The 15,784-nt window shown below is 46.8% G+C and overlaps 2 protein-coding genes across 5 annotated transcripts in view; one reads left to right on the forward strand and one right to left on the reverse strand.

The window, feature by feature from the left end:
* Positions 1-4: 4 nt before the first annotated feature.
* On the forward strand, positions 5-9,502 carry FAM228B (family with sequence similarity 228 member B). 2 transcript variants are annotated; one of them, XM_082758403.1, is made up of 9 exons: positions 5-23; positions 2,528-2,632; positions 3,475-3,594; positions 4,665-4,739; positions 5,343-5,540; positions 7,078-7,155; positions 7,543-7,630; positions 7,721-7,865; positions 8,948-9,502. In XM_082758403.1, the coding sequence occupies exons 1-9, from the start codon at positions 15-17 to the stop codon at positions 8,985-8,987; spliced, it is 858 nt and encodes a 285-aa protein (XP_082614529.1). In that variant the 5' UTR covers positions 5-14; the 3' UTR covers positions 8,988-9,502. The 2 variants fall into 2 exon arrangements, with proteins under 2 accessions (XP_082614529.1, XP_082614530.1); XM_082758404.1 differs by lacking the exon at positions 7,078-7,155.
* A 127-nt stretch (positions 9,503-9,629) lies between these two features.
* ITSN2 (intersectin 2) overlaps positions 9,630-15,784 on the reverse strand; it is a 78,565-nt gene continuing 72,410 nt past the window's right edge. For all 3 annotated transcript variants that reach the window (XM_082758393.1, XM_082758394.1, XM_082758395.1), the window contains exons 32-39: positions 15,510-15,608; positions 15,173-15,340; positions 14,562-14,774; positions 13,561-13,682; positions 12,946-13,028; positions 12,702-12,785; positions 12,421-12,594; positions 9,630-11,074 (exon numbers count right to left, since the gene is read on the reverse strand). In XM_082758393.1, the coding sequence (XP_082614519.1) occupies positions 10,917-11,074; positions 12,421-12,594; positions 12,702-12,785; positions 12,946-13,028; positions 13,561-13,682; positions 14,562-14,774; positions 15,173-15,340; positions 15,510-15,608 (1,101 nt within the window). In that variant the 3' untranslated portion in view covers positions 9,630-10,916. The remainder of the gene's footprint in view (positions 11,075-12,420; positions 12,595-12,701; positions 12,786-12,945; positions 13,029-13,560; positions 13,683-14,561; positions 14,775-15,172; positions 15,341-15,509; positions 15,609-15,784) is intronic.

The raw sequence follows: 15,784 nt of genomic DNA on the forward strand, positions 1-15,784 counted from the left end.
CGCTCCAGCCAGGGATGCCGCCGGTGGGTGCCTGCCCTGGGGCCGGCGAGCCGAGCCGCTGCCCGTGCGGGGGTTCCCACCTCTTCCGAGAGGCGGGAGGTAGTGGGGAGGGACTATTTCCTCAGGCGGAAGGACTCGGAAAGGGGTGTGTGTGTGTGAGGCGGCTCTGAGGTGCGAAGGGCGCCGCCATTTTCCTACAGGACCGGCGCTGTGGTTTTGCCCTGAGGCGCGGCCATGGCCGCCGCCCTCGCCTCCTCTGGTGGCTTCCCAGAGCTTCCCTGGGGCTGGTGAGGGGATCTCAGCTTGGGGATCACCTCTATGAGGCCGGTGAGGGGTTCCCCACTCCAGGATGCCCTGGTGAGGGGTGCTCAGGGCACTACTGTCCTGCCTTGGCTTTGCCTCAGGGCCCGGGAGGCTGCAGGGCAGGGTGTGCTGGGACCCAGTTCTGCCCTTGTGGCCTTGAGGGGACCCTGACGTTCTCAGTCACTGATGTCCCCAGCCAGTGGAGGGACCAGGTGGTGGAGGTGCTCTCCAGATGCCTGCGCAGTATCAGTTTTAATGCTTTTCCTTCTGTCACAAACCAGCAGTTTGGGTTGTTTGCCCGAAACTGGCAAGGTTTCAAATCATGCCAGATTCACTACATCTCATTCGCTATATACCAGGTCCTGTTTGTAGGCTTGTGCCCAGTTTGTCCCAGAGGCTGATGTTCCCCTGCTGCTCTCCTCCTCCAGGCACCTGAAGGAATAAGGGGGGGCAGAGCCACCAGGAGAGGTGCCCAGCTGTGCTTGCAGGGGGTGACGTCCCTGTGTGATGAGGAGAGGGGAATACGTGTAAAAGATCTCTTAAGAAATAGCAGCTGAGCATTTTGCGGATTTTGTTGGATGCGTAACGAGCTGGTTTTGCTCCAAGTACTCAGTACTTTTTTTTTTTTTTTTTTTTTTTCCTGCTATTTGCAGTGGGACAGCTCTTTCCCTTGGACATGAGCATTCCCTTTCTTTTTGTACTTCACAGCTCAACAGCATGACTTGGCCTTAAAAAAAAAAAAAAATTATTAGCATGCTCATTACATCGCTTTAGAATTAACTAAAAATTACAATGCTATAAATATTTATTAAAATTGCTGGAGGCCTGATGAGAAACAGAAGATTTTGAAGGAAACCCTTTTGGAAAATTTCATATGCATTAAATACTGGTCCTCACACCAGTATGCTCTAATGCAGGAAAATTTCTTTAATTTAAACAGCATTTCTGTTATGAGAGAAAAAAATTTACATGAACATGGTGGATTTTTACTTAGCAATTTTACTATTTCTTCTGCCTGTAAGGATTTTTTTCTCTACACACAAGCAACAGAAGTAATCTTGCTTTGGTTTTTATTCCTGTTAGACATGGTAATTACACGTTAGGTAATAAGTTGAAGTATAAGTTGTATTTAATAAGTTAAGTGTGGTTGGACTTGATCTTGAAGGTCATTTCCAACCTTTAAGATTCTGTGGTTCTATGTGAGCCTGCAGGGCAGCTTCTTTTAAAGGCTTTTGTCAGAACAGGGGCTTTTGAGAGGACTGAGGCACGTGTGTAAGGATCCTTACCTTTTCTCACAGAAGTGATTAATCTGTCTTCCGAAAGTTTCTGCAAAAACTTGTGTTTAGGCAGAGCCTGCGTGTGGATTGGAGCAGGTGGGAGAACATTCTGTGCTGCTGAACAGAACTCACGAAGCAAGAGAAACCTTTAAAAAATGATTTTTAATCCTGCTGACAGCAAACCACAATGCACGTGTATCCAGCAATCATTTTAGTTAGTCAGAGATATTCCCAGGTCTGATCATAATAGAACAAGCTTTTATTTTGGTCTGCTTTTTGCCTAAATAATTCTGTAAATACATCATTTCCTGGAAGCACTGTCTCTCCAGTAAATCTGAAATAAGTAGCATTTTAAATAGGAATTCCCGTAAAGACTATTTTATCTCCATGTTTCTCCTGTCTCCATTATAAATCAATCCAAATGTACTGGTAAACATATAATAGAGGAGATGGAATTTCCTGCTTGGTATCAGTTAGTACTTTAGTGTAAGCTTCATCTGTCAGAACTTTAAAAACCACGAAAATACAGCTATCCCTTTGGTGGAACGTTGCGGTTATTGGAAATCACTTTTACATAATTGAAAAAAGCACAAAGGATAGAGGTAAAAGGAGGTGGAATTTGATGACTGAAACATTTTCAAAGCTGGCAAGCATTCTGGAGTAATTTGTGAATCACTTTGTGTCTTGAAACAAAATTTACTGCCCATTTATCATGGAGATGAGAAGAGACAGTTCCTATCAGAGGGAGTATCTGGCTAGAAACTCAATACTTCGTCTCCCTCCGTTTAACTTACTGTGATACAAAACCACTGTTGGCATGGGCTGCCAGCAGGTAGAGTTCCTTTGGAGATTTGTAACATCATGTGTCTGGAATGCTAAGGAAATCAGCTTCTTCATGTTTATGCAGTATTTTTATACGTTTCTGAATGTTTTCATGCTTCTCCCAGACTCATCCGACGACGTGTGCTGTGAGTAGCCCAGAGACTCCCTGGCAGCAGAGGCCGAAGTGCCCCAGCCGTGTAACGGAACAGGAGCAGCAGAAGCTGTGGCAGGTGAGTGATTTTCTGCCTGTCTTCAGCTGTAAATTTGGCTGTGGAGAACCAAAGTTCAGGACACATAAAATGAGGACCTGCAATTGGGAACGCAGGACATGCAGGTGTAATTGAGTTCTTGTCTTGGAAACAGCATCTGATACCCCCTGAAGTTCTAGCCTGCCACCTCGCCTGTCCTTCTGCTTGCCAGGGCTGGCACTGGCATCTGCCTGAATCCATTAGAGTCCCACTTAGCAGGATCATTCCTGTGCTTTTGTCTCTGCCTCCTAGGCATGTTCAGAAATGTGTCTCACAGGAAAATGCATGTGCATCCTGTGCAAAGGATGCAAATGCATCCTTTCAGCATCCAAGTCCTGTGTGAACCTTCCAGAGAAATCCCCAAATTTAATGCCGGTCAGCAGCACCAAATTCAGAAATGCTGTTGCAGCCTGTCTTAGGTACGCATGACTAGGCTGCTGACTCAGTAAGTAGCAGTTGGATATTACAAGAGCTGCTTCAATTGACTGCAGAATTGAACCTAGAGCTACGTTTATTTGAAGAAGAGTGTCCAAACCGTTCAAATCGTTGCTCTAAATTGGGATATCCCGATCTCCATTGCTTCTGTTCCACGTGTGTGAAATGTTCTTCCCCGGTCCTGAAGCTTCCTGCGAACGGCTTCAGGATGCTTTGTTCCTGCAGAGGACTGATGCTGTTTGCAGGGCACTGTGGTCTGAAGAGTGTAGGTGAACTTTTGGTTATATTCCAGTTTGTAGCTTGATCATGGATCCTAGATAAGAATCTGATCTCTACAAAGCAGGTTGATTTTTTATGCAGACCTTTCCATTTTTTTTGCATTTATCCAGAGGTTCCCCTCAGCCCCAGCAAGGAGCAACGCAGCAAACACTTTTGACTGCAGCAGATTCTTTGGGAAGAAGAATGCCACCAAATATTGGCTGACACAGAAGGGCTTACGTCACTTGAAGGTACAAGTGGAGGAATGAGATAGCACGGAAAGGATGAAGGGAGGAATGGAAAAGGGTTGTTTGCAAGGTTCTGTCAGTCTCAGATATCTCTGTCATTGGGAAGCAGAACAAAGAACTCTGAAAATAGTAACCCAGGGGGGTTTATTGAGCCCTTATCTCCCTGTGAGGTAGCTTTATTGAGCTCCATCTTACTCGGTGTGTTGGAATTTTCCACATGAAACCTAACCAAGCTTGGGCCTAGCTCTGTGCAGGTGCTTCGGAGCTGTGTCACCCTGAAGGCAGAGTTCCCACCTGCTCCCAGTGCTCTGAGCGTGTTCTGCTGGTGTTCTGCTCACGGGGCGATGCCTGGGCCTGCCTGGTTTTAGAAAGCTGCTGTGATTAAGTGATGCAGATATGTCAGATGGAACATAACAGGCAACTTTTTGCAGATATTAGGATGAAAGGGCCTTAACGCACACCTGAAATTCAGATTTCTCCCTTTTTTTTTGATGGTCCTTGCCAGTTCCTGCCCTGTCCTCCCTGCCTTGCTTCAAGGACTGTGTCCACAAACGATAGATGAATTTGGTCTGTATTGCCTGTGCTCCTTTACTAGGTGCCGGAGTTGCAATTAATAAGCTGGACAGTGCAATAAATTACCAATTTACAAATCAGGTTGACAACAGCAGAGCATTTCAAGGGCTGTTGTTTTCAAACCGTGTTTTAGTATCCTAGCACTTATGGTCTGCAGAAAGAATAAGATGAGGGTGATGCTAGAGGAGAGCTTGGCTGATGTCCCAAAAGTCACTGAGATTTAAGATGCAGACAAATTTATGAGCAAGGCAGAAACAAGACAGTTTCCTGCTTTGGAAGTTTTTTTCTTGTTACCTTTCTTCTTCCACCTGTTCTCCTTTGTGGAACTCCTGCACTCCCAAAACGCTGCTGCTGCCACATTGAATCCAGCTCCTCACAGCAAGGCCCCCTGGCTGTGTTTCTGCTGCCTGCCTTTCATCACAGCACAAGCAGTTATTTCGAATTCAAAGGGAGCTCTCACTCCTGCTTTTACTTCTTGTGTTTTGTTGGCATTTTGTCAGGCAGCCCCTGATGAAAGTCGAGGCATCATCGCTTCTGCTCAGGCCATCTTGGACAGAGAAAATTATTTTGTGAGGGTAAGAAGTGATTTGTCTTTTCTCACTTGCTGTGTGCTTTCCTGCATGTAAAAATTTTTATCTTCATCAGTGAACTGTGATAAAATGTTGATTGTCTGTATTCTTGGAAAGTTAAATTTAGAAGCACAGGCTTCTGACCTCTTCAGGATGGGACTGAAGTGGTAACACCTGAAATAAGAGTTTGAGAATCCTCTCTCTTCAGTGACTTAGCTTTTGTTTTGGGGGTGGGCCTGTGAGTAAAGGCCAGGAGGGCTGATCTGATCTAGCAGATTGCCTCTGCTGGAGGAGATCTCCTTCTCCCGCTGCCTCTCTTGCACTGTCTGGTGCTTATCAGCCTCCCACGCTGAACAGATTTCAGGTCACTAACCTGGGGTGAAAAAAGTGGGTAGTCCTTGGTGTTGCACTACAGCTTAAAAAAAGAAAAAGAGTGCAAAGAAAAGCTTGGTGGGAAGAGGAGAGAGGGGGGAGCAGAAAGGAGGACAGAGAGCAGGGCAGCAGTGCCCAGTCAGATCTGATTAGCCAGGCTGTGCAGCTGCCCCCATGGACTCATTAATGTGTTGGGCCAACGCGCTGTATGGGTTTTATTTTCCATCTTTCACTTAGGAGGTGGACAGGTATTTGAGGCACAACAATTTCTTAAATCTGAGGAAGAAGGAGATCCTCTACAAGAAATGGCTTGAGGATGTTTCAGAGCCACTGCTGCAGAAAATTGAGGACAAGATGGGCAGCCAGTCGAGTGACGAGATAGAGAAACGGAAGGAGGAACAGCTCGCCCTCTATTTAAACTACTGCAAAAAGAAGGTATCGAGAAGTAAATTTCTGTCATGGAAGCAGTTGCTTGTAGAGGGCTGTTTGTGCCTTTGGGGGCTACCGGTCAAGCTTTATGAAAGGAAAAAAGCTGGGAGCAGACACCAGCAGTTTCCTTCCCTCTGCATGCGGGTGAACAGCCCCAGCAGGTGGGTGCTGTTGCACTGTGCTCAGCACTCACAGGAGTCACAATGGCTGTATGAAATACTTGGTTTCGCTCTCAATTTCCCATCCCTGTTTATCAGATTCCTTGGCTCAGCTGCCTGCATCTCGGGATGGCACACCTAGAGTAAGAGCAGTTAGATATCTCCCAGGGACAGAGCAGGTTTATATACAGGGCATGCTTTTGTTGTCAATGGAAACCGCTGCACAGCGGATTTATGTGGCTGTAAACAAGCTTTTACAGTCCAGAAACGAAAACCCTGGGGGAGCTGTGGTGTTTTAATGACAGCAGATGGTTTATTTTTTCGAAAGCCTGATGTGAAAGCCCCATGCATTTAAACTGCACTTAATGACCACGGGCTGGATCAGTCCTGCTCCCGAGGTCCTGGCGTTTAGGACACATTGGGTGTGCGCTGTCCTTATCTCGGTCTGCATCAGCCCATCCCAAAGCTGTGCCCATCAGGGTGCCCTCCAAAAGCCATGGCTGGTGCACTGGGACGTGTTCTCCCCAGATGAACACAGCACCAGTGATGAACCTCCAATCTCTTTTTTCTCTCCTCCTTCTTCCTCCTTTTGCTCCCTCCCCCAAGTTTCTCACCGTTTTGCCTCTCTCTCTTCTGTCAGACTCCCCAGTGCAGCGTCTCTTGGCTTTCTTCCTGCTGTGTGCTCCCTCAGGGGACTGCCAGGCTCCAGGGAGCTCAAACCCTGTGGCACTGCCCAGGTGCTTGCTGACGGTCTGGGAGCAGCACAGGTTCTTGGGGCCTTGTTCCTGCAGACCGCCATCAACACAGCCCTCTCTTCACTCACTGTAGCTCCCATTTTTGGGGTCTGGATGTGTGCTGCAGCACTCCTGAACTTTTCAAAGTGTAGGATTTCCAACTCCGAGCTTGAAATCACAACCATCAGCCTCCAGAAAGAACTATACAAGGCCAATATGGGCTGGATGCTCCTTCCTTGCTCAGGCCCCTGGAGAACTGTGTCCACAGGAAAGCTGGAAACATTCATCTGAAGGAAAAATGAGGCTGGTGGGGGCTTGGTCACTTTTTTTTCTTGTTAAGATCTGTTTCCTTCTCTTACCAAAACCTTTCTCCATGAACAGAATTTCTATTACCTAGCCTGCCCTAGTAGCGATTATCATTTTAGACTGTATTTATTTCTGTATGCTTTGTGAGAACACTTCTAACGTGTTTATGCCTGTGATAAATTAAATTTGGTGTAGGTATTTTCCTGCTATGCTTCAGTCACCTTCCTTCTGAAGCGCAGTGTGTGAAAATTAGGAAACCCTTTTATTTTTTGTTGCATTTGTGCTATGCTCTGTGCTATCCCCAAAAGCTTCTGAGACCTGACCCTCTACCCGCTTTTCCTGCAGGGCTATGTGGCTTTGGAAACTTACGACCCAGCGGAGTACGACCCGTTCCTCCTGCAGAGGAGCACAGAGTGCTGGAAGGTGCCGTGCTTGGTTAGCCCTGGGTTTAGGTGCACCCTGTGACTGCAGAAAGTTAGTGTTAAAGAGCAGGCAGCGTGTTCCTGACTTGCTGCTCTGAGGCTGGCTGAACAAATGTGTTTCTCGAGAGGCAGCACAACAGTTAGAGTGGATAAGGTCTCTCCTATTTGGCTACCTAGTAAAGGATTTGCTAAAACATCAATTTTATGGTACCAGCTCCCACTGTATTTAAATCCAAGAGTGCCTGAAAATGATTTTCACTGGGAACACGGTGTGAATCCACACTACTTATATGTCAGATATTAGGTTGATGCTCCTCTGTGCTAACCTTGAAGCTCACACTTGCCTGACTTTGAGACAAAATCCTTGAAATCCTTGCCTCCCTCACAGGTTTCAATACCAGCCTTACAGGACCCTCTGTTAGAAGCCATTCAGCGAAAGTTCGTTGAGACAGGCATTGTCAAGCAGTGCGAGACAGGTACCTTAAATGATCGGTGTCCCTCGGAAGCACTTTCTGGCACCTTCCTTGGGGCAGCAGGCACTCACACGAAGCGTTTCTTTCCCTCAGGCAGGCCGTGCTCGGCCAGAGAGGTGAACGAGCTCAGTAAGGCAGAACCGCCGCTGCTTCCTCTGAGCCGGCAGCGCATGGATGCCGTGGCCTGGCTGAAGATCCCTCCGCTCTACATTGCAAGCGAGGCCCACCGGACCAGGAGGTGAGAGTTAATGTGTGTCTCGAGAGGCAGCACGACAGTTACAGTGGATAAGGTCTCTCCTGTTTGGCTAAAACTGAAATTTTATGGTGAATTCTGCTTTATTCTGAATTTCTCATGAGAAGGGAGCATTGGTGGAGGGAAAGCCCTCAGGCATGGATTGGACAGCAGGGTATATTAACGGAGAGCACTGCTGGTCAAGTGAAAGTAAATGGCTTTAGGGGAAGATTTCCTGTGTTCCCTGTATGCAGCCTGGAACCAGCCCTAGAGTTCAAGCCATGGAACACCTTCTGGATGCTTCACTGGAAAATCTGAAAGGATTTAATGTTCTCCAGTGTTTTTTGTTTGTTTTTAACTATTACTTTCTAGATTTTGGGAGCAGAGTGGGGTCATACTTGTGTCACAGAGCAGCTGAGGTTGGAAGGGACCTCTGGGCTCAAAATACACCAGAGCTCACTTACGCTTTGAGGATATGATACAAGACAGAAAATGAATTGCCAAACAGTCCCTGGGTACGTGCTTGTACTGGAGCACTCACCACCTGGCTTCCCTGGGGTATTCTAGCTACAGCTGAAGGCTGTTCAGAAAATGGGGCTGCAGCAGCTCTCAGCTTTTGCAGCTCTGAGCTGCAGAAGCACTGAGAGGGAAATAAATGTTTGGGATCAGGGAAGAGTGATTTTTTTTTCTAATTTTAGTTGCTGACTTTTTTTCATCCCATGTCCCAATGCTCTGGTTCCCCCCTTTCTGAAAGCCCTCTGGCTCTGCCATTGCAGTGCAACACTGAAAGGCAGTTTGCTCCCTGGTGACAAGAAGAGCCGAGCTCACTGGGGAGCGGATGCCCTCCCAGAGCCAGGCCCCCTCTCTCCTCTCTGCCCCTGCCCCAGAGTTTTATGCCCAAGGCCTTCTCCGGTGTAATGCTTGGAGCAATTACAGGCTAACGGCAAGTTCCAGAAGGAAAGCCGATCACAAAGACAAACATTTCCTGGCGTGACTCAGTGTGGCAGAGAGGTAGCGCAGGAAGCTGTGCCGCGCTCTGCAGCCTTGGCCCTGAGCGAGCTGCCAACGGTTTGTGTTTGTGTTCACAGGCTGCGAGTCGTGGAGCACCACACAGACAGCAAGAGCTGATGGCACCGGTCCTCCAGCTGACTGCTGCGGCAAGCAGGGCCATCAGAAGGTACCATGTGCAAAATGTGTTAGGTCTGCCAAAGCAAGTGGTAACAGGCCAGGTCTCCCCAAAACCTGCAATAAACTTATTGTCTGAAACGTCTGCTTCTGAACTACTGTTACCAGCAGCCAAAGGAAGGTAGGAGATGTTGCTCCCATCATTTCCAGTTCCAGCCCTTGCTGTTATCCCCACGTCTGGCTCTAGCTACAGCTCCTGAGCCTGACGCATTTCATCTTACCAGAACTGGGAATGTCAGCAGTGGGCACAGGGAATGGCAAAGCCTGCACTTAGCTTCAGCTGCGGCCGTTTTGCACAGAGCTGAAAGAGGGCTCCTGGGGTGGTAAGAACAAGCTCCCTGCGAACGAGAAGGAGGTGCTCCTGCTGATGTGCACGGTTTGCACGAGTGTGCAACAGAGCTGCTTAGAAAGCACCGAGAAGGCTGCTGCAGGCCTGACAGCGTAGCGTGGTGTCCGCTGTGGTCCTTGTCTCCCTGCTGCTGTGGCTGTGCAGGAGCTCTGGTGGCAAGGCCTGAGCACAGAAACAGCTCCAGTCTCCCACTGTACAGACACAGTCCGTCAAGGGTTGCCAAGATTTAGTTTTATTTAGGATTAGAAATACTGAACCACAGAAAACTGTTAAAAGTAACAGAGGTTTACTCAGCCCTGTAACAGGGGGGTACACAGATGGCAGTCAAGTGTGGATCTGTTGACATCGGGAGATATTGCAGCACCCATGGAAAACAAGGGCATGCGCTATCCAGAACTGCATGCTGTGCTTTTTCAACAAAGCAGTTAAAGGAGGCAGTAAAATGGTTACAAAGTATCAAATCCTTTACATACTTTTTTTTCCAATCAGCCCAGGTTTTGGTGCCAAGAGAAAGTTTTTGCTTTCAAGCCGTCTCATTTTACAGACTCCCATTGGGCTAACAGTTCCCCCAACCAAACCTTTTAAACTTTTAATAAACTTTTATTGAATTTAATCCTAGAAGTTTTTCTCATTATTTCACATTCCCTTGTACAATAAAATATACTTTTTAAAAATCACTATGCATCAATAAACATCTGTAGACAAATTACATTAATAAACTTATATTTTACTCTCTATATACATGTTGGCAATGTCAAAGCTTCAAGATTCACCTGGAGGTCTGCAAAACCGAGGAAATGTACACAAATAACTTACATTTAGGAAAACCAAAAGCCGGAGGAGTATTTTTCCACATCATTGTGGGTCACAGTATTTAAAATATTTTTTTTCTAGTTACTTTTTACAACCACATTGTCTCAGCAGAGAATGATTAACCAACCAGAAGCAGAAAGAAAAAAAAATCAAGTTGCAGTTACTGATTTCAGTGCAGAACTAAGTCAAGTAAAAAACTACACTTGATTCTTAAAGAATATACAATAGAGTGGAGACCTCTCCAGTGCTAAGGCTTCTTCAGCATTTAGTCCTTACAACTACCGTCCTGAGGCAGGAAGATTCCAGTGGATATCACTTTTCATGTTTTAAACGGAATGATTCTAAACTAAACCATTCCTCAGTCTATACATTAGACGAAGTGGTAAAATACACGCGCGTTTCGATGCCACATTTCTGCTTAATACTTTTTATGGCCCTGAAAAAGGAAACATTGGCATCCAAAAACAACATTTTCCAACATAATAAAAAGGCACTGAGCTATAGTACTGTACATACAGTAACATCTGTGTTTGCATAGATCGACAACAACTTTGAACGCAGCAAGGGAAACAGTAACTGAGAGGGAACACGGAAGCAGCAGGAATTCTTGCTCAATAACCAGCTTAGGGCAAAGAATCTTTTGGGAAAAAAAAAAAAAAAAAGTTCAGTCTGTCAGTTTCGTTTGTCCTTCATAAATTAATAAAGTGTTCTCAGAGGAGTGTTTTCTGCTCAAAAAGCTGCAGGTCAAAACGGACCCAGACTTCCCCAGTTGGGACTTCATGCAGCAGTAAGTGTTTAGTTGTGGGGCCTTTGCTCTCTTGTTCCGTTCGGATTTTCGCTACTGGAACTTCAGTGCGACCCAAAAAATCTGTTGGGCAAACAAGTAAAAGATGTCATTAAGCAAAGACACAAAGCTTAGAAAATCTGAAAGCAGGAGGTTAACCAGCAGGGATGGAGACCAGCACAACATGTCAGTGCGATCTGGCCGACAGTTTCTCCATGCAAATTCAGTGCAGCTCGGGCTTTGACTTCACACCGTAGCTTTGGGTAGTCACCCGGTACTACTGTTGTTAAAGACTTGAACTTTCCTTTCTGCAACAATTCAAATTTATGACAAGTGACAATCTCGACAGAAAGAGCAAGTTTATAGCCAAAGGGATTCAGTTCTAGAGCACTGCTCCCAAGCTTACTGGCTGAGTGGCCCCCAGCTCTGTGTACATGTATATCAGCCAGCAGTGACAAAAAAGGGTTTTTTAGAAGACAAAGTGCTATGGTGTTAGAATGGAAAATACACCTTTATGTCACAGTTTGATCCAAGGCCTTTAAAAATACAGATCCCTCTCAGTAACGCAACTTCCAATGTTTTCCATGTCAGCATTAAGTAATGGAAGCGATTTACAAGTCAGCTGCAGTGCTACACGGACCATAAAAAATGCAATATTTGGGTTCAGCCAACTGGTAATTAGGCTTGTAAGTCATTCTTTTTACAAGAACAGCAACCTTGAACAAATAATGCCACAGCGGGTATAGGGTCCGATTCAGAAATGAAATGCCCTCTTTCATGGCCATTTCATATATAAGCACAAGAGAGTGCTGTTGCAAGGTGCATTTAACAGGAACTCAGCTCTCCAGCTGGGAGAAGAAGCCTTCCAGCAGCCACACGTCAGCTGAGCCACAGAAAGTGTGTTTGCAGAGGGCAAAGTCACGTTTCCTTGCAGGAGAAAAGATGAAGAAGCTATAAGCCAGCTCGGCTCAAGGCAGTACCTTGCAAATCGGCAGTAATTAACCCTGTGTCAGAGCCCTGAAGAAGCACTTTTGAAGAGCACCAGAAGCTACTGACTGCCAAAAATATGTTTCGTTTCCAAGAGAAAAAAAACAAACAACCCACAAGCTTATCAAGCTACTGCAGTGCAAATATAACCTAAAGTATTATTTCCAGGCACCGCCTACAATGACAGAGAAAAACTGCTTTCAGTTTCTGTTGTCTCCCCAGCTTGACAGAAAATACTTCTGCTTCTGATGCAAAAGCCAGAGTGGGATCAAATCTTGACTGCTGGGGCTATTCAACCTCTTCAGTAATCAAGTATTTTTTTTACACAGCGTTTCTCAGGAAGCAAGTGTACCTACAGGCTCTTGGAGCCACTGGTGAGGAACTCTGTTGTCCCTAGTCACATAAACGCGCTCTTTTCCTAAAATAAAGACTCACGCACTTACCATCGGGTGAGAATTGATCCCTGTCGAACATGGTGATGCACAGGACATCCTGATACAGGTCCTTAATGAAGAACTGGCAGTTGAAGTTCCACTTGGGGTTCAAGGTGTCCTGCATGGTCCTCGTCGTGTAGCTCTGAGAGCCCATGCTGATTTCACAGTAGGGGTTGCTCTTCCCTAAACACAGAGGCAGCGATGAAATCCCTCAGCAGTGCAGAAACCTCCCTCCTCTCAGCGAGCCCTGCCAGGCATCGCAGTGCTCTGAGCCTCCTGCCCGCACTCACCGTTGGGCTTACAGGCCTTTAACTCCGTTGCTTCAATCACGTGCACCATCAGGCGTCCTATTCCTGACGTCTTCTGGGAGCGAGCTGGGAACGACAAGCCAGAAATAAATGGATTGGCTGCAACCAGAAAAACTGGCAGCAGATCTGGGGATCTGAGAGGTCCCACACAGGCACTGGGGCATCTTCAAGAACTGGCCTTGCTCCAGTGTGTGCCGGGGATGAGAGGAGGACAGGAACTCAGTACCTTGATAAGCTTTTTCACGTTTCTTCTTCTCGGTCTCGATGTACTGCTCGGATGCTGCTTTGATTTTCTGGACCCAGGCAGTACTGCAAAGAGCAATCCCTACGGTGAGCGCTGTACCACAAGCAGGGAACTCCTCATCATTGCTGACTTTACCCCAACCTCTTTCACCATTTTTTCCCCCACTGGATTTCAGAGGAATTGCAAGTCAATTCAAGGACTACTACAGAGGTTTTGGATTCAATCTTATGCCACATTTCCCTATCAGCCTAAATAAATGAAATCAGAACTGCTGCTTTATTAAAGTCTGCTGCGCCACATCAAAGACTGACTAGGACTGGGGAAGAATTTTATGGGATGTGGGACTTTGCAGTCCCAAGCTATTCTCTACAGCTAGGAGCAGTCGGTGTGAACACGGATTTCACTGCAAGAGCTGCCACACAAGCAGAACAAAGTGAGAGAAAGCTTCCCATTCACATGAGAGTCAGAGGAATTTTATGTCCTGCTTGGGAGGCTGAACCCTGTCCTGTGAGCTCAGGGCCCCCCTGTCTGCTCACTGGAAACAGCCCCAGCCACGTTCAGGAGGGTTCATCTCACACCTGTGTTTGCACTACTCACCGCTCGTTAATGTTGTCGGTTTTAAGCGTGTAAACCCTGTCGATGTGCGATATGTGGAAAACTGGCTCATCGCTTGAAGGGTCCGTGGGCAATTTCACGAGGACTTCATTGAGGAAGACAGGCTGAAGGGAAAGCAAACATCAGTGTAGCAGTGGCACCCTGGCAGTAAGCAGAAACTTGACAAGGATATTTAAATACATGGTTTTCCTGGAGAGAAAACTGAAGTTGACACAGGAAGAACAACCAGATCGCGATCACCACAAAAAATTGCAACAATGGACTAAGAAAAAACTGCGCTGTCAGTAAGCCTCACGCTGTCCTCCTAGCTTCGGAGCTCTGTGAAGGGGACAGGACTGTAAGAAGAGATGTAGTGTGGAACTGGAAATCCTGCCTGCATGGAGCAATTTTCCAGGTTCCCTGTCTGAAAGCAGCCCCAATACTGAACTCTATCTCCCCAGCTCCAAAATATTGAGAACACTGACCAGTGAGCACGTGCTGTGTAGACACAGAGACTGATGTTCTTAAAAACTTGGCTCCTGCCACTGTTTGGAGTCCTAAACAAACGTGCATACTTCAAAAAACAGCTCAAGCCACTGGAGACCTAAACAATCAGGTCTTAAAAAGGCATGAGAACACTGCACCTTCTACTTTTTTCAGAAGGTCAAGTACTTTCTTGTGGGTGCAAGAACTTCCACAAGCTTAAGTTAAGGCTCCTGATTCTGAGCATGGTGCTCAGCTCCTCAGCAGCAGAGCAGACACGATGCTATTTCTGCTCCTTCAGCACGAAGTGGAAGGAAGCGTTCACTCAACCAAGACAAAGAAGCCCGTCCTTTTCAGGGGGTTAAACCGAATGACGTTGGCATGTTCTGTCTGCCAGTACACGCCTGTGTGACAGCAAAAGATCAGACAGACGGTGAATCCCAGCAGACAAAACAGCATTCCTCAGCAGCAGCCGCGTCCCACCAGATCAACGTGACCACGGGGCATCTTGTCTCACTCACCATTTTGTACATTTTGAACTGGGAGTTGGATTTGGGGCTGAAGAGTTTATCGGAGCCGGAAGAGACAAATTGTTTCACCATGTAGGTGAGCAGCAGGAAGTCGTTGAAAAGGAAGCCGTACAGCTCCTTGCTGCTCTTCGCCTTGTAGAGCTTGCCGCTGTGCAGGAGTTTCCGTGGTCCCAAGCAGTTCGTCAGGGAATTGAAAACTGGTTGCTACGAGAGAAAAAAATCCATCATCAGCAGCAAGTTAATGCTCCTCCTCACAGTGAAGACTGCTCAAACTGCTCAAAATCCTCTTCTCTTTTGTTTAATGAAGGTGGAGTTAAGAAGAGCCCACAGAGTCACGAGTTGCTCTGCTCATTTAGCTATCTAAGTGGTGTTAGTTTTACGCTGGTAAATGGAGGTTTCTCCACTGCCAAAACCAGGCACAAACAATGGGGGCTCATCGTACTACGGCTGCGGGCAGAATTTAATAAAAGCTTCTCTGCCAAGGGCTCAGCAGTGGATCACTTCCCAATAACAGATATGAGCAAGCACTCCCACTTCACCCCTGTGGCCCTTCCAAAATGAACAGCAGAAGCCCTGGCCGCACAGCGCAGCGGTGCAGCTACCTCAGCGAGTCCTTCGCACTGCACGTGGGACTGGATCCACTCCAGCCTGTCCGAGTTCTCCTTCTCACGCACCCCTTCGTTAACCTGAGAGCACAGCTCCTCCGCACGCTCCAAGGCAAGCCTGAGGTTACTGTGGTCTGGGTGATTTTCTGGAGTATTCTCTAGAATCTGGCGCAGAAAAAAATGGGAGAAACCAAGAGAAGAAAAGATATAAGCAAAGGAACAGTTCCTCCACACTCTCAGAGAAATCCCTGTAAAGGGATAATGCTTTTCTACTTTTGCTTTAGAGACCAAAATCAAAAGCATTCTCCCCCAAGGCTTCACTTGGGGTACTCACACTCTTTATAAGCAGAGGGTAGCGCGTTATTCTTTGCATCGGCTTCAGGAGGAAACTGGAGAGGGGCATCCCTTTGCAGCGAGGGTCCAGGGCGAGTTTCTAGGGTGCAATCCAGAGATTTAACAGAGACATTGCGTTATTCATCAAGGAACAGTTCCTTCACTGCACTGAAAAGAGTCTGATCAGATTTATTTTTTTTCAGGTATTCCAAGAAATCTTAGACTTTTAGGTCAGCAAACAGCACAGTTCACTGGAACAAACAGGAAAGCCAGCGC

The sequence above is a fragment of the Aythya marila genome, assembly GCF_965140915.1.
Source record: "Aythya marila genome assembly, chromosome: 3".
Taxonomy (NCBI): Eukaryota; Metazoa; Chordata; class Aves; order Anseriformes; family Anatidae; genus Aythya; species Aythya marila.